Source organism: Mobula hypostoma, chromosome 13 (genome assembly GCF_963921235.1).
Source record: "Mobula hypostoma chromosome 13, sMobHyp1.1, whole genome shotgun sequence".
Lineage (NCBI taxonomy): Eukaryota > Metazoa > Chordata > Chondrichthyes > Myliobatiformes > Myliobatidae > Mobula > Mobula hypostoma.
In genome coordinates, this window is record NC_086109.1 from 61,127,818 (window position 1) to 61,154,247 (window position 26,430).

General features: G+C 43.4%; 1 protein-coding gene across 1 annotated transcript; it reads left to right on the forward strand.

The window, feature by feature from the left end:
- The first annotated feature begins 860 nt into the window (after positions 1-860).
- Positions 861-26,430, forward strand: snrpa1 (small nuclear ribonucleoprotein polypeptide A'). Its single transcript, XM_063066520.1, has 9 exons — positions 861-1,015; positions 1,294-1,441; positions 2,124-2,202; positions 4,926-4,972; positions 7,169-7,271; positions 17,650-17,729; positions 18,069-18,144; positions 23,513-23,603; positions 26,059-26,430. Exons 1-9 carry the CDS (start codon positions 934-936, stop codon positions 26,118-26,120), a joined length of 768 nt encoding a protein of 255 aa, XP_062922590.1. The 5' UTR covers positions 861-933; the 3' UTR covers positions 26,121-26,430.

Genomic DNA, 26,430 nt, shown 5'->3' on the forward strand with positions numbered 1-26,430 from the left:
GCCGAATGGCCTACTCCTGCACCTATTTTCTATGTTTCTATGTAACCTTAAGAAGATAATTTTTTTTTATTCAGCAACCACAGATCTTGGGAACAAGGGATTGAGAAGATTCACTTTCATCTCAGACCTTTATCCCGAGGCTGTCTTCAATTCAAGGCTTCCGCCGGGGGGAGCCTCTCACATCAAACCCCTTCCTCATCTTACACGAGTTCAGCTTTTTCCCCGACGGCATCTCTTCGGTAATTTCACTCAGACCCCCTCAGTTTGACATTCAAACTCAAGGATTCAGGATTCAGGATCCTCCTCTGCGTCGTCAGCTTTCTGAACGGCCGATGAACATATGGACGCCACTTTTTTTTTGCACTGTTTATTTATTGTATATTAATTTTATGTCCTTGTGCTGTATTGCTGGCGGAAAAAAACATTTCACATTAGACAATAATAACACGCTTGATTCTGATCTATTGACAGTTGAACAACCGGACAGAGTGGATTGTCCTCGGGGTGTGGGAACCTGTTCCAGTCGCCCTCCTACAACGCAGTAGTTGTACTGTCCTCCTCTGCTCTCGGCTCACCGCTCGCCGCATCCCCTGATAAACTCAAGCGCAGAGCCGACGCTGCAGGCGAACAGTTAATGTAGCAGCCCGGCCCTACTCACACTCAATGGCCGGCTGTGCCACCTCACACCGCCTCCGCTCCTGTTCACTAGCCGGGCCTGGGCCTGGGCCTGACCCATTGCCATTGCCCGCACGGTCGCAACTCCACCACGGCACCGGGAGCCAAATCGGATCCATTGCGGGAGAGGGTGGGTTAAATACGCAAGGCACCACGGGAGTAAGGACCGAACTCGCACTGTGACGTTAAAGCTCCGAAGCATCGCGGGAGGAAGGGCACAACTCCCTAATCTCGCGGGAGTGACAATCGCGGGCCAGCATGGTGAAGTTGACGGCTGAGCTGATTGAGTTGGCGGCGCAGTACACCAACCCGGTGCGGGATCGTGAGCTCGACCTCCGGGGTGAGTGAGCCGCTGGGCCGGGCCGACCCGGGTTCAGCTGCTACCGAAACAAAGCGCGGGAACAAACGAAACGGCCGGCGGGAGGCCGAGGCAGCGACGGGCCTGCGAATCACCCCGCCTCCTGCCCCCACTCTCTGCCGGCTCCTCGGTCTGTCTCCCTACCTCCCTCTGCTTGCACCGACCCGAAGGTGCCCCCACCCACCCTGTCCCGGTCTCCCCTCCCACTGAAGCTGCGGCTCGGTCCTGGTTTGTCTCACCGAACCCTCTGTCTGTTGTAGGATATAAAATCCCCGTTGTGGAGAACCTGGGGGCGACTTTGGATCAGTTTGACTCTATTGATTTCTCCGACAATGAAATTCGGAAGTTGGATGGCTTTCCGTTGCTCCGCAGATTGAAGAGCTTACTGTTGAACAACAATCGGATCTGGTGAGTGAACTTGCTCAATCTGGCCGAAAAGGACTGTTGCCAGAGTATGTTTTATGGTGGGATAAATGGGCACGTGTGTATTTAAGTCATGCATTGGTAGGTAACGTTGTAAATGAGAATTTGAAGGCTTAATGTGTTCCAGTGGGAAGTCATTAAAGTGCATACAAAACTGGATAACTTCATGTAAATATTAAAGTTGTTCAGAAACTGAAAGGTGAAAATGTGTCAGATTTATGAGCCAGTTTTAATATTGCATATTCTTAAGAAGTTAGATAAGAATTTCAGCTAGTAGAAACTAATACATTTCTATAAATGCATTAATTAGAATGTCAAAGGAGTGCTGGGTGCCAATTAGCGACAGTTTTCTACAGACAAGTGCAAAGGGAAAATGCTACATAAGGTAATTGTGTGTACTTTTAGCTAGTACACTGTGATGGGCTGGACAGTCGGTCTCCGGTTGAGACCAGGGGTTTCCAACCTGGGGTCCATAGCATAAAAACGGTCGGGAAACCCTGCTCTGGACATGGCACATCATAAAGTACCTGCAGTGAAGTAGACTTGATGTGATTTCTGATTTAGTGATTGAACTGTTAGGATATTTTCTTGCATAAAACCATTCCTACTCATGGTACGTGGTGATTTGCAGGTATTGGTAGTAATGATCTATAAAATGTCGTTTCAGTCGGATAGGTGAAGGCCTTGAGCAGGCCCTGCCGAACCTGCAGGAGCTGGTGCTCACCAACAACAATCTACAGGAGCTGGTGAGTGCAGCAACAGTGTGAAATGTGAATACTGTTGGTTCTAGGCAGTGGGCGGCCAAATGCAACGGCTCCTGCACTGACTGACTCTGCAGCCTTTCTTTACAGTCTCTCCTCGATGTTGGAAGCTATGCCCATCAAAGTGTATGGACACACAAGGCTCGGTGGTAGCATTCTTGCCTGTCAGTTAGAATGTCAGTAAACCCTCAGTAGACACTAGCAGCATAAAGACGGGGAAATTGAGGGTAAAGGGTGCAAAAATACCTCAGAACATGACAGGGAGAGTAGAACATGCCCGAGTGAAGGTTGAACAACAGTTTAAGGGACAAAAAGGAAACGGATCATCAAATCATGTAACATAAGGCAAAATAATCCACAAGTACCCAAAAGTGAAATCCAGATGCAAGTGTGGAACAATGGGATAACCTCATCAACACTGAAATATTAAATGGTTCACAATAGGGGATATTGCAATTGCTCAGCAAATTTGATGGCACCTGTGAAACCACTTTTTTTGGGTCTGAGACTTCTGGGGTGCTCTCCATGGCTCCTGCCCGATCTGCTGAGTGTGTCCAGCTGCTTTGTTGATTTTTCAGCATCGCAGTTACTTTCACTTGCAATTAAGCAGCTGCCTCAGTGAATATGGAGAAGACTGTTGCAGGACATTGCAACACTTGATACTAACTCAGACTTGAAGGTGTTTCGTATGCAGACGTTTATAATAGGTTGTCAGGGGACAAGGAACGAAGTTCAGAATAGGAGGAATCACAGGAGAAAATTTGCAGATGCTGGAAACCCAAGCTACACAAACAGAAGGCTGGAGGAACTTGGCAGGTCAGGCAGCATCTATGGAAGAAAGTACAGTCGACGTTTTGGGCCGAGACCCTTCAGTGGGATTGAGGGAGAAAAAAAAGATGAGTCAAGAGTTAGAAGGTGTTGGGAGGGGAGGGAGAAACACAAGATGATGTGTGAAACTGGGAGGGGAGAGGAGTGTAGCAAAGTAATATGCAACTGGGAAGTTGATTAGTGAAAAAGATACAGGGCTGGAGAAGGGGGAGTATGGTAGGAGAGGAGAGGACAGAAGGTCAGGGGAGGAGCACCAGAGGGAGGTAATGGGCAGGTAAGGAGATAAGGTGAGAGAGGGAAAAGGGAATGGTGAAGGCGGGGGGAGAAGTTTGAGAAATCGGTGATCATGCCATTAGGTTGGAGGCTACTCAGACAATTTAAGGTGTTGCTCCTCCAATCTGAGTGGCCTCGTGGTGACAGTAGAGGAGGCCATAGATAGACATGTGGGAATGGGAAGTGGAATTAAACTGGTGGCCACTGGGAGATCTTGCTTTTTCAGGCAGGGTATAGTGTAGATGTGATGAAGCCATTTCCCAATCTACGTCGGGTCTCACTGGTATTCAGGAGGCTGTAATGCAGAAGCAAAAAGGTGGAACCCAACACCACAGGGAGGTTAAAAAATACTGCACTAGGAATGTAATATACTTTTTTTAAGCACATTTAGGAGCAGCCACAGTATATTCTTGAGAGCTTGAAGTCAGACAATTTACAGTCGGGGGAGGGGTAGGAATGGACAACAACAGGTTAAGGAAAGCATTGGGTACCTCTTACACTGGCCATTGCATCGTCAAATTAGTTCCAGGCCCGTGGTAGTAATGCAGTTTAAAAAAAAAACTAGGAGTTGCATATTACTTTAAAAGTAATAACCTTATTGGAGTGGAAGAGCAAAAAGATTTGGGGGTAACTTTATTTCTGGAAGATCAGAATTTGAGTGAAGTTATACTAATCTTTCACTGACTCTGTTCAGGCTATTCCTGTAATTATGTCCATAGTTCTAAATGCAATGTTGTCAGTCTGGGGAGGGGAATGATTCCTAGGGATAATCAGTATGCTAGGTTACATGTTTTGCTTGAAATGACATGGTTGAGAAATAACTAATGATTTAAATATTTTTTCTTTGGAAGGAGCAAATCTAATTATCTACAGTAATAGTTACAAAGAAATCAGATGAAAAATTCGGAGTAACCCTTGCGTTAAGAATGTAGAACTCATTTTGGTGCGTGATTGCATAGCCAGTAGTTAAGTACAGTCTTGCCACTGGATCCAGATGGGAATTGGGAAGAGAGAGTGAGGCTGACGCTGTGCAACTCTCCCTCACTTAAATCCAAATCACACGCTAGTCTCGACACCATCAAGGTCCTCATCGACGTCCATGATGGACGAACAACATTTAAATGAAAACTCATAAGCATTTGAGCGCATGTTGTTAATTTCCTTGGCCTTTAAGAATCATTGAGTTATACAGCATGGAAACAAGCCCTTTGGCCTAGCTTGACAATGTTGATAAAATTAGCTGGCTAAGTTGGTCCCATTCGCCTTTGCTTGGCCGAGATCCTTCTAAAATTTCCTGTCCTGTGTCTCCAAGCATTGTGATTGTACATGCTACTACCACTTCCTCTGGCAGCTCATTCTGCACACAGGGAATTGTCCCTCAAGTCCTCTTAAACTTTTCCCTACATGTTAAGTTTGTGTCCTCTAGTTGTAGACTCTCTTACCCTAGGAAAAAGATGGAGCATGCTGCTTGCTACACCCCAGGAGAAAGAACTCATCCTGTGCTATCATTAGTGTAATTGAAGCCCTCCAGTCCTGGTAACATCAGTGAATAACATTGTTGCATCTGTTGCCTTGCTAGTGTTCATCTGTTTTTCCTTTCTCCATAGGGGGATCTAGATACACTTTCAACCATCAAGTCCCTCTCATTCTTGAGGTACGTTCATTATTGACTAGTATGTGGCTATTTGGCCTTGTTTCTGTGACAGTGTTATATGTTATGCTAGGCAACATCTGATCACACGTCTTCTCTTAACGAAGTCTCACTGCTTGTGTATTATTTTTGAAAAAGGACTTGGTGCTTTCCTGGTGTATATGACGAATAAACTCGCTAGGGGTTCCAGTCAGGTACAGGTATCAATTATAATGACGTTTTGATGACAAACTCTACCATCTTTATCAGGAATGATGCCTGGGCATGTCTAGTCCACTGGTATTTATACCCCCTGTAGTCTGTCCCTATTGATTAGTCCTCACCCAATCAGGTTTCCACTCTCTCACTTTGTGGAACAAGTGCACAAAACTACTGCAACTTGCCAATGGCTTTTGAGACTGTCTGGTAAAGGAAGCCATTAAAATAAAACTAGAGGAAAAGAATTTTAACTAAGATGAAGGTCTCGCTTTAAGAACTGGAATTCAATTATAAGCAAGGTGGGAATCTGAATGGGTGAGGACTAACTAATCGGAGGTCGGGGTGGGGGGGGGGGGGGTACAGATTCCACCAGACTAGATGTACCAGGCATCATCCCTAATGAAGATAGCAGAGTTTATCATCGAAATGTCGGTTACAATGGATACCTGTACCCAGCTGGAAGCCTGAGAGGAGTTTATTCATGACTGGTTTTGATTGTATTTATGAAGCAATGTATCTGATTTGAATGACACATCTGTGACTGTGGTATGTAACTGACATGTTGAGCCTGGCCAGTCTACTTGGTAAATAAAAATACATGACTTAACTGTGGCATATGCCCTTCTGTCCACTGTGAAGTACCAGTTTGGATCATCAATAGAGAACCTTGTTGAATTTTATTTGTTTATTTTAATGTTTTGTGAGGAGAGAAGGAGCCCATCAATGTAAGAATACACATTTCCAGCCGTTGTAAAACCCACACTAAATTTTAGTTGGGTGCTGATAAACTCAAAATTTCTGACTGGAAGTTTTTGTATAAAAGGCATCTTGTTGGAGCAAGAAAACCTGAATTGTCCAACTAGCCAGTTTGTGAGCTTTGACCATGTGTCCATTCCTGTCATTGAGCAAATCTACACAGTGTTGTTACAGGAAAGCAGCATCCATCATCAAGAACCCTCAGTACCCACACCAGGCTCTTTTCTCACTGCTGCCATCAGGAAGAAGGTACAGGAGCCTCAGAACCCACTCCAGCAGGTTCAAGAGCAGTTATTACTCTCAACCATCAGGCTCCGAAACCAGAAGGGATAACGTCCCTCAACTTCATTTGCCCCTGTCACTGAACTGTTCCCCCAACTTATAGGCTCACTTTAAGAGACTCTTCATCTCACGTTTTTGATATTTAGTGCTTATTTATTACTTGTTCTTTTTGTATTTGTAGTTTGTCTTTTGCACACTGGTTGTCCACCCTGTTGGTGTGGTCTTTCAATGATTCTATTATGGTTATTGGATTTATTGAGAATGTCTACAGGAAAAAGAATCTCAGGGTTGTTCATGGTGACGTGTACTTTGATAATAAATTTACCTGAACTTCCAATTTGACCTGGATCTTAAGGTTGTCATTGTGTTTGTTGTCAGCAGATGGCAGTGTAACACCATGTTCTTCACAAGCATCGTTTGATGCCGCTTTATAGCAACACACAAAAGATGCTGGAGGAACTCAGCATCTATGGAAAAGAGCAGGACCTTTGAAGGGTTTTGGTCCAAAACGTCGACTGTACTCTTTTCTAAAGGTGCTGCCTGGCTTGCTGAGTTCCTCCAGCATTTTGTGTGTGTTGCTCAGATTTTCAACATTTGCAGATTTTCTCTTGTTTTTGATGCTGCTTAGATTGGACTTAACTGAAAACATATTCTGCATTGGTCACTGTGGCCTGCAGAGTCCTAATGACCTGATGTCAGCCAATTATAAACCAAGCACTAGCAGTGACCTGCAAAATGATTATTTTCTATTGTGCCGGCTTTCTACTGAACCCTGCATCTTCCTGCTGTTTTTCTGAAGCCATCTGCCAACTCACATGACAGCATCTGTGCCAAGCCATTAACTTGTTCTATTCCATGTCACCCTATGTTTCCTGCTTTTTTCTCCTTTCAGTGAGATTGTGACTGTACTGATGGTTTGTTAGGCCAAATGCACTTAAAAACAATGAACCCTGATTTTTGCAGCCTCCTGCGGAATCCTGTAACGAGTAAGAAACACTATCGACTTTACGTAATCCACAAAGTTCCACAAATTAGAGTCCTGGATTTCCAGAAGGTGAAGCTGAAGGTATGGTTTGGACCAGCTGCTGCAGCACATTTTGGTTAGATTTTGTGCAGTTTGTTTGCCGTATATCTTCTCTTTCAATATTTTTATTAGTTTCTACATAAAAGAATACAAAGTATAAGAAGATATAAATCAAAAAAGATAAAATAATACCAGATACAGTATCTTAGAATCACACTTGCAATCACATTACCCTATATTCATGTAAATTAAATTGTAATATTGAAGTGTAATAATTTTATTATACAGAAAAAAATTAAACCCACTACCAAGATCAAAGCTGTTTGGTAAAGAAAGAAAAAAGGAAATAAAAATCCTTATCATAAATTGAAATATGTTATTAGCCACCATCTGTACCTTAATAGTAAGTCCCATCTGTACTTTAACAGCAAGTCAAAGGTTTTGAAAATTGTTCAAAAATGGTCCCCACAATGTTTGAAAGTCTTGGCTAGATTCAGAAATTGAACAACGGATCTTCTATAAATTTAAGCATGACATAACATCACGTAACCATTGAGCGTGAGTTTATCTGTATATCTTTACACTGTGGAATGAGGTTCCTTTACATTGAAGGATTTGTTTTGTGAGAGATCATCAATGTATCCAATCACGTCAGTCTTTGTATGGTGATGTCTTCTCTGAAATGAGAAGGAAAATACTCCCTGGAGTGCTTAGTTTCATTGCCTCAGCTCTGACTGAATGCTGGAATTATTCCCTTGTGTGACGCATTATATTTGTAGAAAAATGGTTTCTCTCTAGTATTCTATTTAACTGTCTTTTCCTGTCGGTGCATGCTGTGAGGTAGAGGTGCTACTTGCTGTTAAGATAATGCTAAGAAATCTATAAATGGCAGAGTAGATGTGACTAATGTCAGTTCAAGATTACACTGTACACAATTGGACAATGGCATTTCCATATCTTCCGCTCTTAAGGGCTGCCAGCAAGTTGTTAGAAACATAGAAACATAGAAAATAGGTGCAGGAGTAGGCCATTCGGCCCTTCGAGCCTGCACTGCCATATATTATGATCATGGCTGATCATCCAACTCAGAACCCCGCCCCAGCCTTCCCTCCATACCCCCTGACCCCTGTAGCCACAAGGGCCATATCTAACTCCCTCTTACACATAGCCAATGAACTGGCCTCAACAGTTTCCTGTGGCAGAGAATTCCACAGATTCACCACTCTCTGTGTGAAGAAGTTTTTCCTAATCTCGGTCCTAAAAGGCTTCCCCTCTATCCTCAAACTGTGACCCCTCGTTCTGGACTTCCCCAACATCGGGAACAATCTTCCTGCATCTAGCCTGTCCAATCCCTTTAGGATCTTATACGTTTCAATCAGATCCCCCCTCAATCTTCTAAATTCCAACGAGTACAAGCCCAGTTCATCCAGTCTTTCTTCATATGAAAGTCCTGCCATCCCAGGAATCAATCTGGTGAACCTTCTTTGTACTCTCTCTATGGCAAGGATGTCTTTCCTCAGATTAGGGGACCAAAACTGCACACAATACTCCAGGTGTGGTCTCACCAAGGCCTTGTACAACTGCAGCAGTACCTCCCTGCTCCTGTACTCGAATCCTCTCGCTATAAATGCCAGCATACCATTCGCCTTTTTCACCGCCTGCTGTACCTGCATGCCCACTTTCAATGACTGGTGTATAATGACACCCAGGTCTCGTTGCACCTCCCCTTTTCCTAATCGGCCACCATTCAGATAATAATCTGTTTTCCTATTTTTGCCACCAAAGTGGACAACTTCACATTTATCCACATTAAATTGCATCTGCCATGAGTTTGCCCACTCACCCAACCTATCCAAGTCACCCTGCATCCTCTTAGCATCCTCCTCACTGCTAACACTGCCACCCAGCTTCGTGTCATCCGCAAACTTGGAGATGCTGCATTTAATTCCCTCATCCAAGTCATTAATATATATTGTAAACAACTGTGGTCCCAGCACTGAGCCTTGCGGTACCCCACTAGTCACTGCCTGCCATTCTGAAAAGGTCCCGTTTATTCCCACTCTTTGCTTCCTGTCTGCTAACCAATTCTCCACCCACACCAATACCTTACCCCCAATACCGTGTGCTTTAAGTTTGCACACTAATCTCCTGTGTGGGACCTTGTCAAAAGCCTTTTGAAAATCCAAATATACCACATCCACTGGTTCTCCCCTATCCACTCTACTAGTTACATCCTCAAAAAATTCTATGAGATTCGTCAGACATGATTTTCCTTTCACAAATCCATGCTGACTTTGTCCGATCATTTCTCCGCTTTCCAAATGTGCTGTTATCACATCCTTGATAACTGACTCCAGCAGTTTCCCCACCACCGACGTTAGGCTAACCGGTCTATAATTCCCTGGTTTCTCTCTCCCTCCTTTTTTAAAAATTGGGGTTACATTAGCCACCCTCCAATCCTCAGGAACTAGTCCAGAATCTAACGAGTTTTGAAAAATTATCACTAATGCATCCACTATTTCTTGGGCTACTTCCTTAAGCACTCTCGGATGCAGACCATCTGGCCCTGGGGATTTATCTGCCTTCAATCCCTTCAATTTACCTAACACCACTTCCCTACTAACATGTATTTCACTCAGTTCCTCCATCTCACTGGACCCTCTGTCCCTTACTATTTCTGGAAGATTATTTATGTCCTCCTTAGTGAAGACAGAACCAAAGTAATTATTCAATTGGTCTGCCATGTCCTTGCTCCCCATAATCAATTCACCTGTTTCTGTCTGCAGGGGACCTACATTTGTCTTTACCAGTCTTTTCCTTTTTACATATCTATAAAAGCTTTTACAGTCCGTTTTTATGTTCTCTGCCAGTTTTCCCTCATAATCTTTTTTTCCCCTTCCTAATTAAGCCCTTTGTCCTCCTCTGCTGAACTCTGAATTTCTCCCAGTCCTCAGGTGAGCCACTTTCTCTGGCTAATTTGTATGCTACTTCTTTGGAATTGATACTATCCCTAATTTCTCTTGTCAGCCACGGGTGCACTACCTTCCTTGATTTATTCTTTTGCCAAACTGGGATGAACAATTGTTGTAGTTTATCCATGCAACCTATAAATGCTTGCCATTGCATATCCACCGTCTATCCTTTAAGTGTCATTTGCCAGTCTATCTTAGCTAATTCACGTCTCATACCTTCAAAGTTACCCCTCTTTAAGTTCAGAACCTTTGTTTCTGAATTAACTATGTCACTCTCCATATTAATGAAGAATTCCACCATATTATGGTCACTCTTACCCAAGGGGCCTCTCACGACAAGATCGCTAATTAACCCTTCCTCATTGCTCAAAACCCAGTCCAGAATAGCCTGCTCTCTGGTCGGTTCCTCGACATGTTGGTTCAAAAAACCATCCCGCATACATTCCAAGAAATCCTCTTCCTCAGCACCTTTACCAATTTGGTTCACCCAGTCTACATGTAGATTGAAGTCACCCATTATAACTGCTGTTCCTCTATTGCACACATTTCTAATTTCCTGTTTAATACCATCTCCGACCTCACTACTACTGTTAGGTGGCCTGTACACAACTCCCACCAGCGTCTTCTGCCCCTTAGTGTTACGCAGCTCTACCCATATCGATTCCACATCTTCCCGGCTTATGTCCTTCCTTTCTATTGCGTTAATCTCTTCTTTAACCAGCAACGCCACCCCACCTCCCCTTCCTTCATGTCTATCCCTCCTGAATATTGAATATCCCTGAACGTTGAGCTCCCATCCCTGGTCACCCTGGAGCCATGTCTCTGTGATCCCAACTATATCATAATCATTAATAACAATCTGCACTTTCAATTCATCCACCTTATTACGAATGCTCCTTGCATTGACACATAAAGCCTTCAGGCGCTCTTTTACAACTCTCTTAGCCCTTGTACAATTATGTTGAAAAGTGGCCCTTTTTAATGCTTGCCCTGGATTTGTCGGCCTGCCACTTTTACTTTTCTCCTTAGTACTTTTTGCTTCTACGCTCACTTTACACCCCTCTGTCTCTCTGCACTGGTTCCCATCCCCCTGTTGTGAACTAACCTCCTCACGCCTAGCCTCTTTAATTTGATTCCCACCCCCCAACCATTCTAGTTTAAAGTCACCTCAGTAGCCCCCGCTAATCTCCCCGCCAGGATATTGGTCCCCCTAGGATTCAAGTGTAACCCGTCCTTTTTGTACAGGTCACGCCTGCGCCAAAAGAGGTCCCAATGATCCAAAAACTTGAATCCCTGTCCCCTGCACCAATCCCTCAGCCACGCAGCGTTTATCCTCCACCTCATTTCATTCCTACTCTCACTGTCGCGTGGCACAGGCAGTAATCCCGAGATTACTACCTTTGCGGTCCTTTTTCTCAACTCCCTTCCTAGCTCCCTATATTCTCCTTTCAGGACCTCATCCCTTTTCCTACCTATGTCATTGGTACCTATATGTACCACGACCTCTGGCTCCTCACCCTCCCACTTCAGGATATCTTGGACACGATCAGAAATATCCCGGACCCTGGCACCAGGGAGGCAAACTACCATCCGGGTCTCTGGACTGCGTCCACAGAATCGCCTATCTGACCCCCTTACTATCGAGTCCCCAATCACAACTGCCCTCCTCTTCCTTGCTCTACCCTTCTGAGCTACAGGGCCAGACTCTGTGCCGGAGGCACGGCCACTGTCGCTTCCCCCGGGTAAGCTGTCCCCCCCCAACAGCACTCAAACAGGAGTACCTGTTGTTAAGGGGCACAGCCACCGGGGTACTCCCCATCACCTGCCTTTTCCCTTTCCCCCTCCTAACCGTGACCTACTTGTCTGCCTCCCGTGGCCCCGGCGTGACCACCTGCCTTCCACTCCTCTCTATCACCTCCTTGCTCTCCCTGACCAGACGAAGGTCATCGAGCTGTTGTTTTATAATGAGCATGCAGGGGTTTGTGGAGAATTAATACACGTAGGGAGTATCTGCATCTTGAGGAACATAGGCTCAAATTGAGTTTGAATTTGAGCTTGGCCATTGACATTAGGGAGGAGATGGTTACTCATGGGGTTTAGCTTGGTAAGGGGTCAGAGGTTGTGAATACATAGCAGTTATGGAGACCCAGAGGGCAGCGTTACAGTAAATTACTTGTACGTCATTTGAAGATTACAACAAAAAGGCACTTGATTGAACTGACCATGGTGTGGTTGACATTCAGAAAAGAGTGAAAGAGATGCTATGGTAGTGGTAAGGAAGTTTGTATTGTTTGTGGAGCAACTGCAGTGTTGGTCACTGTATGGAAACCAATGGCATAAATGGGTCTGAAGTCTAAAAATGGTTCTGCTGTGGCTTAAGGAAGGCCAAAATTAAAGATAGAGCCAAAAGAATCTTGGCACACTTCCCCAACCCCAGAAGCAGTAGCTGCATTGTTAGACAAAATATATTAGTTAAAATGAAGGTAGTGTAATAACTGTAGGCAATTTTAATCTTGTACATAGAACTGATCAAATTGTCAATGCTTCTGTTGATGGTAGGCTCAGAAAATGTGCTGTGGGTAGTTTCCTTACACAATGATGTGGATCTAGCTCAGAAACGGGCAATTTTAACTTTGGTCATGTACATTGAGATGGAATTTATTTCCAGTCTCTGGCTAGGTGTGAGTGCTTCAAGATTTCAGATGTTTGGGGTGGTAACAAACTTGGATATGAACCTAAATGTCTGAAATGTTATTGCTTTGATGGAATATTGGTCAAGGTGGATTGGAAAGTTTGATTTCAGCTCTTTGGTCAGTGTTTGCAAATGTATCTTCCATCAGCTGGCCACGGGATGAGCAGCTGGATTTGGTTTGTTTTATGGACAAGATAGATTACTTATGTTCACTAGTTGCCAGTTTTGTAGCGCAGCTTGGTTGGAGGACAACAGTTAGTTCTTTGCTGTTGTAATTTAGTATGTTTTCTGGCCCTCCTGTCTGCATTCCAGCGTACTGCCAGCTCTGGTCAGCTAGCCTGTTGGACAGGGTGGGTGAATATGGTATGTAATGCTATTTGTCTGGTACGCTACAGTGATTCTCACAGCTTCCTGGAATATACCTCTTACCACCCTGTCACTTGTTTAAAAAAAATTCCATCCCCTTATCTCAGTTCCTCTGTCTCCGTCACATGTCCTCCACCTTCAAAGAAAGGAGCTTTCCTTCCTCCACCATCAATGCTGTGCTCAACCCATCCTCCCCACCCCACCAGTGTTGGGGTTTCTCTTTTACCCACCTATCACTCCAGCAGCCTTCACATAACTTGTCAATCCCCCACCGATCTCCCTCCTGATACTTATCCTTGCAAGCAGAGCAAGTGCCATACCTGCCCCAAAACCACTCCACCTGTTGGGGTCATCTACTGTAACCGGAGCTCCTAATGTAGCCTCCCGTCCATTGGTGAGACCTGAAGTGGATTGGGAGCCTGCTTCACCGAGCACCTATGCTCAGTCCACCAGAAAACGCTGGATCTCCTGGTGGCCACCCAATTCAATTCTACTTCCCATTCCTACATGCCAGTCCATGGCCGCCCCAATGAGGTCGCGTTCAGGTTGGAGGAGGATTTTCTCCTCTTTGTGCTGCAGTTTGTGGGACATCTTTCGCCAACCTGGACTCTTTTACAGAATGGAATGTTCATTAGGATTTTGAGTTCACGGGGCAGGGAGGACATTTCAGTGTGATGCCAACGTCAGCCAGATGTTTAATTTGGGTTTCTTTTCCTATTCCATTGTTCTATTTCAAGAGAACTATATGCAAGTACAGACCAGATAGGAATGTATTTTTCTCTGAAGGTCATGAAGAAACAGATTATTTACAGTATGCCTGTAATTTTGTGGTGATCATTACTGAGACAAGTTGTTGAATTCCAGATTATTTACTTTACTAGCAAAGGGTATATGATGCATCTCATGAGAGAGTGATGTTGGGGTGGGGTAGTGAAATAAGACTCAGGGTATGAAAGCAATGGCACATAGAAGGTTGACTGATAGACGCAGACTGGGAGACCGCTTTGCTGAACATCTACGCTCTGTCCGCCAGAGAAAGCAGGATCTCCCAGTGGCCACACATTTTAATTCCACATCCCATTCCCATTCTGACATGTCTATCCACGGCCTCCTCTACTGTAAAGATGAAGCCACACTCAGGTTGGAGGAACAACACCTTATATTCCGTCTGGGTAGCCTCCAACCTGATGGCATGAACATTGACTTCTCTAACTTCCGCTAGGCCCCACCTCCCCCTCGTACCCCAGCTGTTACTCATTTTTATGCACACATTCTTTCTCTCACTCTCCTTTTTCTCCCTCTGTCCCTCTGAATATACCTCTTGCCCATCCTCTGGGTCACCCCCCCCCCCCGTCTTTCTTCCCGGACCTCCTGTCCCATGATCCTCTCGTATCCCCTTTTGCCTATCACCTGTCCAGCTCTCGGCTCTATCCCTCCCCCTCCTGTCTTCTCCTATCATTTTGCATCTCCCCCTCCCCCTCCAGCTTTCAAATCCCTTACTCACTCTTCCTTCAGTTAGTCCTGACGAAGGGTCTCGGCCTGAAACGTCGACTGCGCCTCTTCCTATAGATGCTGCCTGGCCTGCTGCGTTCACCAGCAACTTTGATGTGTGTTGCTTGAATTTCCAGCATCTGCAGAATTCCTGAAGGTTGTAAATAGTAGGTTACTGAAGACAAAATGTACTGAAGCACAGAGCAAGGCTGGAATACTGAGTATTAGTATTTACTAAGGGCGAAAAATGTTACCAAAATATCTCACATGGAGGTAATGAGGTGAAAATTGATTTGCAAATGCTTTCCCTTCTAGGTTAAGGGAAATTACTGTGTAAATAGTTAACTGGCCACAGTCTTCTAATCCTTCAATACAGGGGAGATGGCAAGGAATGGGAAATTCCAAATGTGGTTTTGTTTGAGAAAGATATAGGGATTTCCTGGCAACTCTAAACTGATCCAATGGTATATTAATGCTGGTTGTACTTTTAGAAATGATAATCAGGGGGAAAAAAATTGCCAAACACTTCGCAAAGTTTACTATTGGGAGCCAGTATGATTTGTAAAAAGCTATGTCTTATTAATATTTCAGTGTAGATTAGTCAAAAAGATATCCGAAGAACAAAAATTAAAATAATAAATTTTGTGTGGAACACCATGCTATAGGTGGTGGTAGAGGCTGATACATGAGGGACTTCTAAGAAACTCTTAGACAGGCACATGAATGACATAAACATGAAGAGCTCTGTAGGAAGAAAGGGATAGATTGATCTCAGGGTTGGTTGTAAGATCAGCACAACATTGTGGACTGAATGGCCTGTTGTATTCTACATTTAAAGGGTATTGTCAAGTGCCTTTTAAATTCATATTGACAAGGTATCACAAAATGCATTTGAGGCTCATAGAAGCAGAGGACCAGCTTCACCTGGACTTTTTTAATTTTATTAAAAAAAGTGGTTTAAGATAGCAGCAAGCAGAGTAATAATTGGTTTTTGAAACTAAGGATGGTTGACTGTGGTGTTCCAAAGGGTCAGTGCTGTTACCGCTGCTTCCTGATTTAGAGATAAACTGCATTGCTGAGTAAAATTTCAATTTGTTAATGATGCCTGAGGGGATGATAGTCCCTGAGTGCATCAGGGCACTGGTTATCAATTTAAATTTAGATCCCTGTGCTGTTCTGCCAGGTCTTGAGCATGTCTCTGGGTAGTTATCCAGGCCTCCGAACTTTTTCCCAAGTGCTTCACCACTTGTGCCACTGTTCCTTGAATTCTTGATTTTAAAAGTGGTATAAATAGACAAGAATTCAGTTTTGTGTTGTTTGTTTAAGCACTTGAAATTTGTAGCTCTGGCTGCTTATCGTCGTTGTCATCCCTTTGTATTATGGACAAGAGGCTAGTATTAAACTCTGATTTGGGCCTTTGGTCCTTTCCACCAGCTTGCACTGAGTCGAAGTAATGTCTCACATCAGATCCGAAGCTGAAACTTAATGTTGGTGTGTGCTGTTGTGCTCTGTCATTGTTCACACTATGGAGCAGCTGTTGATTCTTTCCTCCTCTCTTCTCCCACCCACACATTTGAATAGTACTTCTGTGTAGTGAACCTTTGTAAAACAGAAATCTGAATTGATCTTGTTGGTTGGGTGATTGACTGGTGGTGGGTACTTTGTTGTAATTTTACTCAACAGTGCAGTTTATTTCCAAGTCAGGAAGCAGCGGTAACAGCACTGGCTCTTGGGAACACCACAGTCAACCATCCTTAGTTTCAAAAACCAATCATTTACTCTGCTTGCAGCTTTCTTAAACCACATTTTTTAATCCAGGTTCATAACCAAAACTTGTGCTAAATCCAAAAATACTGGCTGTGTTGCTTTCACAGTCATGGAAGTTATTTTGCTGGATTCCTTTCTATCTTGGATTAGGTACAGGTTGAGCTTTATTGTTAAAGAGTTTTCTGAAGCAATGATTTCAGGATTTTGAGAGTATCTTTATTTTGCTGTTATTCTGAATTCTTTAGACATTGTAAACTGCTCTTAACAATTGATTGTGTTGAATTAAGTAACTGGGTAGTAATGTTATTTTGTAAGAACCACACTGCTTTTTCACCAGTTCCAGAAAGTTTGTTAGATTTTATGTATGCATAACTGTCTTGGGAATATGTATCAACAAATACCTTCACTGTTAATCGATTGCTAATTATTTTGGAGATTAACAGAAATTTGCATTTATGTAATGTAAAACATCCCAAGAATCTTAAAGAGTAATAAGTGTATTGACTTCCTGTAAAATAACGTGCTGACTTTGAAATCTGTGCTTTGAATATTTCATCATTACCTGTTCAATATGCTGCTCTGACATGTGATTGGTTCCTATGCACATTCGTCACAGTTAGATTTCACCCAAATTAATGTTAGATACATTGTGGACTTGATTGCATCTGCATGTGGTCTTTCCCATGCTTGATCCTGTCACTACTGCAAAGCTACCCATTGGGGCAGGAGCAATTTGCCAAGAAGTTTTTAAACACAAATCTGGGACAGTTTTGGATTCACTTAGTCCTGAGTCTGGGCATGATCACAATTGCTGACCCAGGTTCTTTTTTTGATGGGGGGAGGCGGGGGGAGGGAGCTGGGAAGCAGGGAGACACAGATTGTTACTCAACTGAAGTGTTATGGACTGGCTACGTGGCAAAGCCCAGTGAAACTCTTCTCATTGTAACAACTTGATGTGAGGGGTGGACATTCAAGGGAGTCCATTATAATTCCCTAATTCCTGGTTTGTTAGGATGTGGTTTAGTATAAACTATATATTGGAGTTCCTAAAAGTACGGGGGTAGGCAAAATGTTACTGTTCTGGGATAAGCCAATCAGTTTGACTGTAACTGGATGTGATGTATCGTCGCAGGAACGTCAGGAAGCGGATCGAATGTTCAAAGGCAAACGTGGGGCACAGCTTGCAAAGGATATAACCAAGAAAACAAAGACGTAAGATACAGATACTAAATTTAACTTGATGTCTTGCCTCAGAAACACTGCAAATTTGGGCTTATTTTTTTAACCTGTTAGAGGTTGTTGACTTATCAAGGATTAATAAATAGTGCTTCCAAATTGCTGGCTACTTCAAGTACTTCAATTACTAGCATCCCAGCATCTTTGTGTTTCTGAGGGAAGTTATTTCAAGTAGTGATCTGTTCAGGGAAGTGCTGTAAAATGTATCAGTTAATGAAAAGATCAGATACTGCACTGGTTTTTAAATATTGTGGCTTTAAAGGTCCAGAGAAGATTGTGTGTGACAGCTTAATTGACTAAATTGTGTGTTTTAAGTTTCACACCAGGTGCAGGATTGTCAGGGGAGAAGAAGAAAACAGGACCTTCTGGACCTGAAGTTGAAGCAATTAAGGTAATAATCTCGTCTGTGCTACAACTTTAAATGGACCTCTCAACGGTAAATGCTGGTATTGGAAAGTGAAACGAGGGAATACCACAGGATAGGGTCTGGAATGTTTCTGGGAATAATGTATGAACAAGACTTTTGTCTGATCAGGGAAAAAAAGAGGAAATAATCACAAAGTAATATGTAACTTGACTTAAGTTATCCAAAGTCTCTCCTGAATAAATGTTCAGTGCGGGAACAAAGCACTAACATCAGTGGGTGAATTATTCCCTTGGGTGATGACTGATTACATTTGCACCATAATTCCATAATTTTACCCAACAAAATAGAGAATTGTAAATCAGATGGAGGGAGGGAGGGTGGTGGGAGTCCCCCTCCCCTCACTGTGTTAGCTACTTTGATATATTTTCTTTGGGCAGTGAGAGGAATAATTGGTAAAATGGCACTGGTGTTTCTGTGACAAATTAATGGATATATTATTTTGAGAACATATAAGAAGCAAGAGTAAGCCTTCTTGCCTTTGAATCGCTCTGTCATTCATCAGAATTATGGGCAACCTACCTTTTTTTTCCCTCTTTGGAATGGACTCAGTGACTGAGCTTCCAGGGTAAAGAATTCCAAACATTTACCTTGAAAATGTTTCCTCATCTCAAACCTGAATTGCCTACCTTATATTCCCAAACTGCCCCCCTTCGAAGAATTTTTAGTTGAAGGAAACATCTTTACTTCATCTAACTTGTCAAAGCTTTTACCACTTTTATGAGTTTCCGTGACTTCCTCTCGTTCTTCAGATTCCAATACAGTCTGTAGGAGTGAACTGAAAGGCCATTTACTAATAAAGCTGGTGCACGGCAGGAGACCAGTCGAAACTGATCTACCTGAGCATGAATTTGGCACTTTCTCAGTTGATGAGGTTACCAGTAAAATTATAGGTTGAATTCAATACTGGCTAAAGGGAGATGAATTAAGTAACAGACTAGGTAGGTAATTGGGTAACGGTAATCTTATTACTGATTAAAGTGATTGTCCACAGGTCTGTTACATACTGCTGCACATTAAAACGTGATGAAATTCCTGAAACTTGGGCAGACATCCCACCTCTCCCAGAAGTTCCGGGAGTCTCCCACATATTAATAGTTGGTCCCTGATGCCCACAAATTATATACAATGTCCCAGAAATTGATTTTTTTGAGAGCGAGTGTGAGAGAATGCACGAGAAAGAGCGAGCGCAAGAGCAAGAAAGCAAGCGCGAGTGAGAGCAACCACAAGAGAGAGAGCAAGAGCGAGAAAGCAAGTGCACGAGACAGCGAGAAAGCAAGCGCGCGAGACAGCGAGAGCAAGAGCGAGAAAGCAAGCGCGCGAGACAGCGAGAGCAAGAGTGAGAAAGTAAGTGTGCGAGACAGCGAGAGCAAGAGTGAGAAAGCAAGCGCGAGTGAGAGCGCGCGCACGAGAGAGAGTTCCAAAAAAAGTCAGAGTGGCAGAGTGTTCCAAAAAAACAAAATATAAAACGTACGTCACCCCAGACTACACTGAAGTGTACCCCTGCCTAATAGGGGTCAAAAGTAACGCCAGTGTTGCTCGCTGCACTGTTTGCAACAGTGACTTTTCTATTGCCCATGATGGGTTAAGACTGTAAAAGACATGTTGAGGTGAGTTTAACAGGTGTCATTTGTTCATTAGCATACCTAATGTTACTTAAACTAGCTGGTTAGCTGCTAAGGAGCTACTCTATTGCAGACATCCCACCTCTCCCGGAAGTTCCGGGAGTCTCCCGCAAATTGATGGTGCTACCTCCCTGAAATGAGTTTTTGCAGGGTGGGATGTCTGCTTGGGTGTCTTCACTGCTGCATTCCATGGCTCTACTTAATCCACTTTTCTATTACAACGATGGATGCACACTATAGCACAATTAATCAAGCTCCTGAAACTTGGAATCCAACAACAACTCCTATGTCTACTTCTCGGCTTTGTCTTCAGTTCCCTGTTGCCACATTAGCACAATCCAAATCGCTATTTACTAGTGATTAGCCCTCACTATTCCTACCCCTACAACACAGTCCCTGTACATTCTATCTTTCTTTGCAGACAGAAAACCAGCCCCTCAAAAATCCCTAGAGCGCTCTAGTGAAACTTTGCAGCACTCCCTCTGTGGCGGGTGCATCTCTTGAGTAAGCAAATCAGATCTGTCCACTATACATTGGGTTTGGTGTCAGTGGGCTGCCTTCAGTTGAAAAGCCTTTATTGTTCCTCTAATCAAGTCTTGATATAAAAGTTAACACACCATTTGTCACAACGGCCATTACACAATTACAGTTTGAAAGATCAAGCTAATAATTTTCTCTCTCCTCTGATACTACCTAAACTGTTGGGTGTTTCTAGTGTTCTCTTATTTTAGGTTCCCAATAACTACAATATTTGCAGAACTTTCCTTTGACTTTGTCCATCTGGAGGAGATGCAAACAGGAAATTAATTAGCTACAATTAATACGCCTTCACGCACGTCCTCTGTGTTACTCACAGTCTCCACCCTTTTACGGATGTTCCTTTTGTTCAATGCAGCATCCAGTTTCACCCGTCCTGCAAATTTAAATGTGTTTAATTTTTAACTGCTCCAAGTTCTGAGACATTAATTTTACTACTTCTACAAATTTGGCCTTTTTTGTTTGAGAATACTTTGCAACCAGGAGTGGTGTGGGCAAACTTCACTTATTTTTCTTCAAAAGTTATCTGAATCGGGCAGAAGATGTCCTGTAATTTGAACAGTGGCTTTAGTGAGGCCCAGGACTTCAGGGAGAGAATAGGGAAGTGGACACTGGGGTTAGTTGAGATGGGCACAAGTGTTTGAGAAACTAGGCATGTTTTTAAAGCTAACAGAGAGCAGGTAGGTTAAATGGCCGTAACTGTCTAGGTTTGGTACATTGCTAGCACCAATCGTTGTATGTTTTATATCTGAACTCTTGATGACTCTATCAGAAGGGGAAAATGTGCATAAATATGTAAATCCAAGTAAATGGCTATTTTAGTTCCACAATGGCAAGTTCTTGGAGCTAGCCTGGGGAAAGGACAGTTCAAATTATTGTACCATCAATGTTGCCTTCAACTGCTTCTCTTCCATTTCATACACGCCTGCTCTCACCCCATCCTCCTGCCACCCTACCAGGGATAGGGTTCCTCTTGTCCTCACCTAGCACCCCACCGCGTCAAGCACATAATTCTCAACAACTTACGCCTTCTGCATTTTCTCCAACAGGATCCCACCACCAAGCACATCTCCCCCCCCCAACACACACTTTCTGCTTTCCACAGGGATCGCTCCCTATGTGACTCCCATCTCCATTCATCCCTCTTTGCAAGCTGAACAACTGCTACACCTGCCCCTACACCACCTCCCCCTCCCCTCACTACCATTTAAGGTCCCAAACAGTCCTTCCAGGTGAGGTGACACTTCACTTGTGAGTCTGTTAGGGTCATATACTGTGTCCAGTGGTTCCGATGTGGCCTCCTGCACATTGGTGAAATCCGATGTAGATTAGGAGACCACTTCGCCAAGCACCTAAGCTTCATCCGCCAGAAACTGTGTGATCTCCCAGTGGCCACCCATTTTAATTCCACTTCCCACTCCCATTCTGATATGTCTGTCCGTGGCCGCCTCCACTGTCGTGATAAGGCCATACTTAGGTTGAAGGAACAATACCTTTATATTCCGTCTGGGTAGCCTCCAAACTGTTGGCATGAACATTGATTTCTTGAACTTGACACCCCCCCCCCCATCATTCCCCATCCCCTTTGCCCTCTCTTGCCTTATCTCTTCTCTCTTCTTGCCTGCCCATCACCTCTGCCTCCCCCCCTTTGTTCTGTTCTGTCCTCTTCTGTCAGACTCCCCCTTCTCCAGCCCTATGTCTCTTTCACCAATCAACTTCCCAGCTCTTTACCTCATCCTTCCCCCTCCCAGTGTCACCTATCACCTTATTTCTCCCTCCCCTCATCTTTTAAATTAAGTTATTTTTTCTCCAGTCCTGCTGAAGGATCTTGGCCTGAAACGTCGACTATACTCTGTTCCATAGATGTTGCCTGGCCTGCTGAGTTCCCTCCAGCATTTTGTGTGTGTTGCTTGGATTTCTGGCATCTGCAGATTTTTCTCTTGTTTGTGTTCAAATTGTTAATATGGTCATTTTTGTAATTCAGATCTAAAACTGGAAATAATTTGATCTCAGTAAAAAGCAACTTGCCCTAAGTGACTTTCTATATGCAAAGGGCCAAGCTGAATGCTGACAATTTGGGTTAACTCCTATTGCTCTTATTGGCCCCAAACTAATCACTATCTTCTGTATTGTGGTAACGTGACTGGTGTAGCTAAAGTCCTTCACTTCTGGCCTTCACCCCACCTTGCGACTCTGGGTGACTTCAAACTCTGACTAACCATGCTATCTCTTCCACTCTGGTGCTGTCCTCGAGGGCTCAAACTTAACAGGTCTTTATACACAGTGGATTGAACAAAAGCTAAAGAATTTTGCCTGATTGGTTTTCCTTGTGTGTACTCTCTCAAACACAGAGATGGAGTATAGACAAAAATAAGCATTTAACTGGTTAAACACACAAAATGCTGGAGGAACTCAACAGGTCAGGCAGCATCATTAGAAATGAATAAACAGTCAACAATTTGAGCCAAAAAACTGAATCAAGGCTGGTAAGGAAGCAGGAAGAAGGCAAATAAGAAGATGAGGGGGAAGGAGTACAAGCTAGAAAGTGATACGTAAAGCCAGGTGAGTGGGGGTAGGGGGGGATGAAGTAAAAAGCTGGGAGGTGATGGGTAGAAAAGGTAAAGGGCAGGAGGAGGAGGAGTCTGGGAGAGGAGAGTCAACCATTGGAGAAAGGAGAGGAGGGGCACCAGGGTGAGATGATAGGTGGGGGAGGATAAGAGAGGAGGCCAGAGTGGTGAATTGAAGAGGAAAGGAGAGGGGAAACCTGTTCACTACTCTTGTGCATTGGTCTTTTTTACCTTCTGGTATTAACCCTAAAGTGACTTTTGAGAGGATACTCCTGTATATCATTTATCCTAATTAATACATAGGGGTAATATAATTTCTTTTGTGTATAAAGTCACTACCTATTACCTAGGATGCCAAAATATTTTTTCTGCAGAAGATTTGTCCTTTTTTTTTTTCAAAATATTCTTACTAGCTTTGGCAAGTTTTAGTTCCAAAGCCCCGAGTTTTTCTTTGCTTTGAGTGGTTGGTACATTGTTAGCTCCTTCACAATGGGGGCAACTGGTTGCTGTGGCAATTACAGAAACGGCAGGCTTGTGAAGAGGACAAAGGATGACATATTTATTGGACAACACCATTTCAAACTGTTGTTTTTGTTCCATTTGCAGAATGCTATTGCAAATGCATCAACTCTGGCTGAGGTGGAAAAACTGAAAGGGATGCTACAGGCTGGACAAATCCCAGGCAGAGACAAAACTGGTGAGTGGTAGGAAGTCTTGAGTCCAAAGCAAGCACTGCAAAATCAAATGGTCCAGGAAAAGGAAAGTTCCTTTTTTCCCCACCAAGCCCAATCTGCCAGTAATGTGTTGCATTGTTTTATGCAGACTAATTATTCTACTTTCTGGTGCTGAATTCCCTATGCCATTAGAATCTCAAGCGTTCCCAACCTGGGGTCCATGGATCTCTCCGTTAATGGTAGGGGTCCATGGCATAAAGAAGGTTGGTAACCCCTCAACTAGACATTCAAAAAGGAGCAAACTGTTAGATTGTACAAACCCCTGTCTCTCCTTTCATAGACATTGATTGGATTCCCATTAAAGTTTATCGCAACTGCTCAAGCTTAAGCTTTCTATTTCTTTGAGATTGAACATGGGATTTTTCTGATGAAAGATCAGATGGGGTTGGATTTCTAGAACAGTAGATTTGGGGGAGATTTAATTATGATGTATGAAGGATCTAGATAGAGTATCTTTTTCATTTTTCAAAAATCGGAGGATTTCTATTTAAAATCAGTTGAAAGATCCTGTGATACGGAATTCACCATCAGGAAGATTGATAAGAGGCAGCAAACCACATGTTTGAGCTGTAACTTGGATTTGCACAAGAAAAGCTATGACATGATGATGAAAAGTGAGGTTAGATTGGTTGCTCTATTTCCCTGTAGATATGTGGTGCTAAATGGTCTGTGCTTTAAATTTTCTGTAATTGTGGTTTGGTTCTGCTAGCCCTTTGTCCAAGTCTTTCGGTAGAGCTGCACTTCCTATAAACAAAGGCAATTTTTTTTTAGTATCAGTACATCAACAGACCTTGCCACCTCCACTCTCAAATTGTAGTGTAAGCTGACAGATAGAAACCCATCTGCATGCCCTGTACAGCTCAACTGTGATTACAAATTATTGATGTAATATTGAGCTCAGGCTGAACATCAACCCTCAACATCCATACTTGCTGTACTTGCATACATGACTCCCTTAGCCATTGGCCTCAATGCCCCACCTTCCTCAAACTACAATTAGTAGAGGAAAGATGCATCCACTAGGAAGAAATTCTTGTTGCTTGAAGTGCCTTGGAATTGTAACTTCAACCATGATGAAGTGTAGGGAAAATTCACAAGATGTCCAAAACATTTCATGATTTATAGAAGCAAAGTTCTTGGCCAACCGAGATATGGGCAGGTGGGGGGAGCTAAATTACTTAACAGTACGTAGGGTTGCGTGCTCTCTGGTGGTGTGGTAGCATCCGCACTGGACTTGAGGTGACTAGTTTTGCATTCAAATCCATCTGGCTGCTTGCATGCTTTTCATGTGTGATGGATTGAGCTTTGAGCTAGCAACTTGGCTTTGTTTAAAAAAAACAGACGCATGCTTAAGAAGTGGCAGTGTTGCTGCCTGATGCACCACAAGGCGCGGAGAGGAACAACAACAATAATGTAGGTGTGTGCACCCAGTTGTGCTCATGGAACATTTAACAGCATGGTGCTCAATTTGCATACGAGAGGCTTGGACAATCATTGCTTACGTCAATATTGTGCTTTTAATGAAACAATGCTCTGGAGCACCATGCCTCAAGGAAGTGTTGGAAAAGATATAGAAATCTATTAATCTCCATTTTGATTGCTGTCAATGACCGAGCACGTGGCCCTTGGGATAAAGATTTGCTTTTCTTATGTTAAGGAATTTCTCCTAATTTATGTCCTGTATGCCCTAACCGCAATTTGAGGCTGTGACCCCTGGTTCTAAGCTCCAATTGTGAGAAGAGTTCTCATTCTACCCTGTGGAGTCATTAAACCGTCCTTGCTCCACTTTTTTCTCATTTCTAAACTATTTTTAAAGTGTAGTGGAGTTCTAATTACTCATTCCCTTCCTGTATGGCAGTCCCAGTGTCCCAACAACCTTGTAAACATTCCCTGCATTCCCTTTATGTCAGATACATTCCTTATCGGTGTGGGGGGGGGGGTGCATTTTTCATTGATACTTGGAGAACATCCCTAAAATGTTTTCTCTTTGCTCATAGTAAGCTGGTTCCATGATGGAACTTGGAGTCGAGCAACTGCTCTAGAAGTCACTGTAATGCCTCCAAATGTAATATTGAAGATGAGTAGCGCCTTCCGAGCAGCCAGCGGTGTGACTGTTAGTGATGGTGTTTCCACTAGTTGGCAGGAAAGCTTTGGTGAATAATTGAAGCAAGTCTTCAAATGGAATCTGCTTGCTGAAGCAGTGGTCCATGCTGACTCTGGGTCACTGATGCTGGCGTACTCAATCCCCTACTCTGCACGTTCTTTTCCTAAAGTGTTTTGAGTTGGAAATTGTATTCTGTCTGTGGCTGAGTTGTAAACTCCTGGTTTTGTACAGCTCTTATATTGACACTTGCTGAAATCTTTAATCTCTGAGTAGCAAATTTAAAATGATAGTCACAGTGTGCGTTGTTTTTGCAGGTCCTACAGAAGAAGTTGAGGAGGAAGAAATGGAGACGGATACTGTTACCAATGGCAACTGATGCTTCCTTTTGTGTTGGTTAAACTTCCACAGTCTTGGGTTTGGATATGAAGCTTTGAATTTAGTGAAGGGATGAGCATTGAGCTTGTGTTTATTTGTCAGTCGACAGCTCTTATCACCTGGAACTTATACATCCTGTTGCCATCCAGCTGTTAAGTCCAGGGACCACTGTCGATGCAAATCAGAATTTGATACAGGAAAGACTGGTTTGTGTTGCTGTAACCAAGTGGCAGTTCACTTCATTTGTTCTCTTATCATGTTTGGGCTGTATATGTTTGCTTGTCAGAATTTTGATAATAAATATTCTTTAC

Coding starts and splice junctions, on each gene's coding strand:
- snrpa1 (XM_063066520.1), top strand. CDS start 934: ATGGTGAAGTTGACGGCTGAGCTGATTGAGTTGGCGGCGCAGTACACC. Junction 1,442..2,123: donor TTGAACAACAATCGGATCTG/GTGAGTGAACTT, acceptor ATGTCGTTTCAG/TCGGATAGGTGAAGGCCTTG. Junction 4,973..7,168: donor AAGTCCCTCTCATTCTTGAG/GTACGTTCATTA, acceptor TGATTTTTGCAG/CCTCCTGCGGAATCCTGTAA.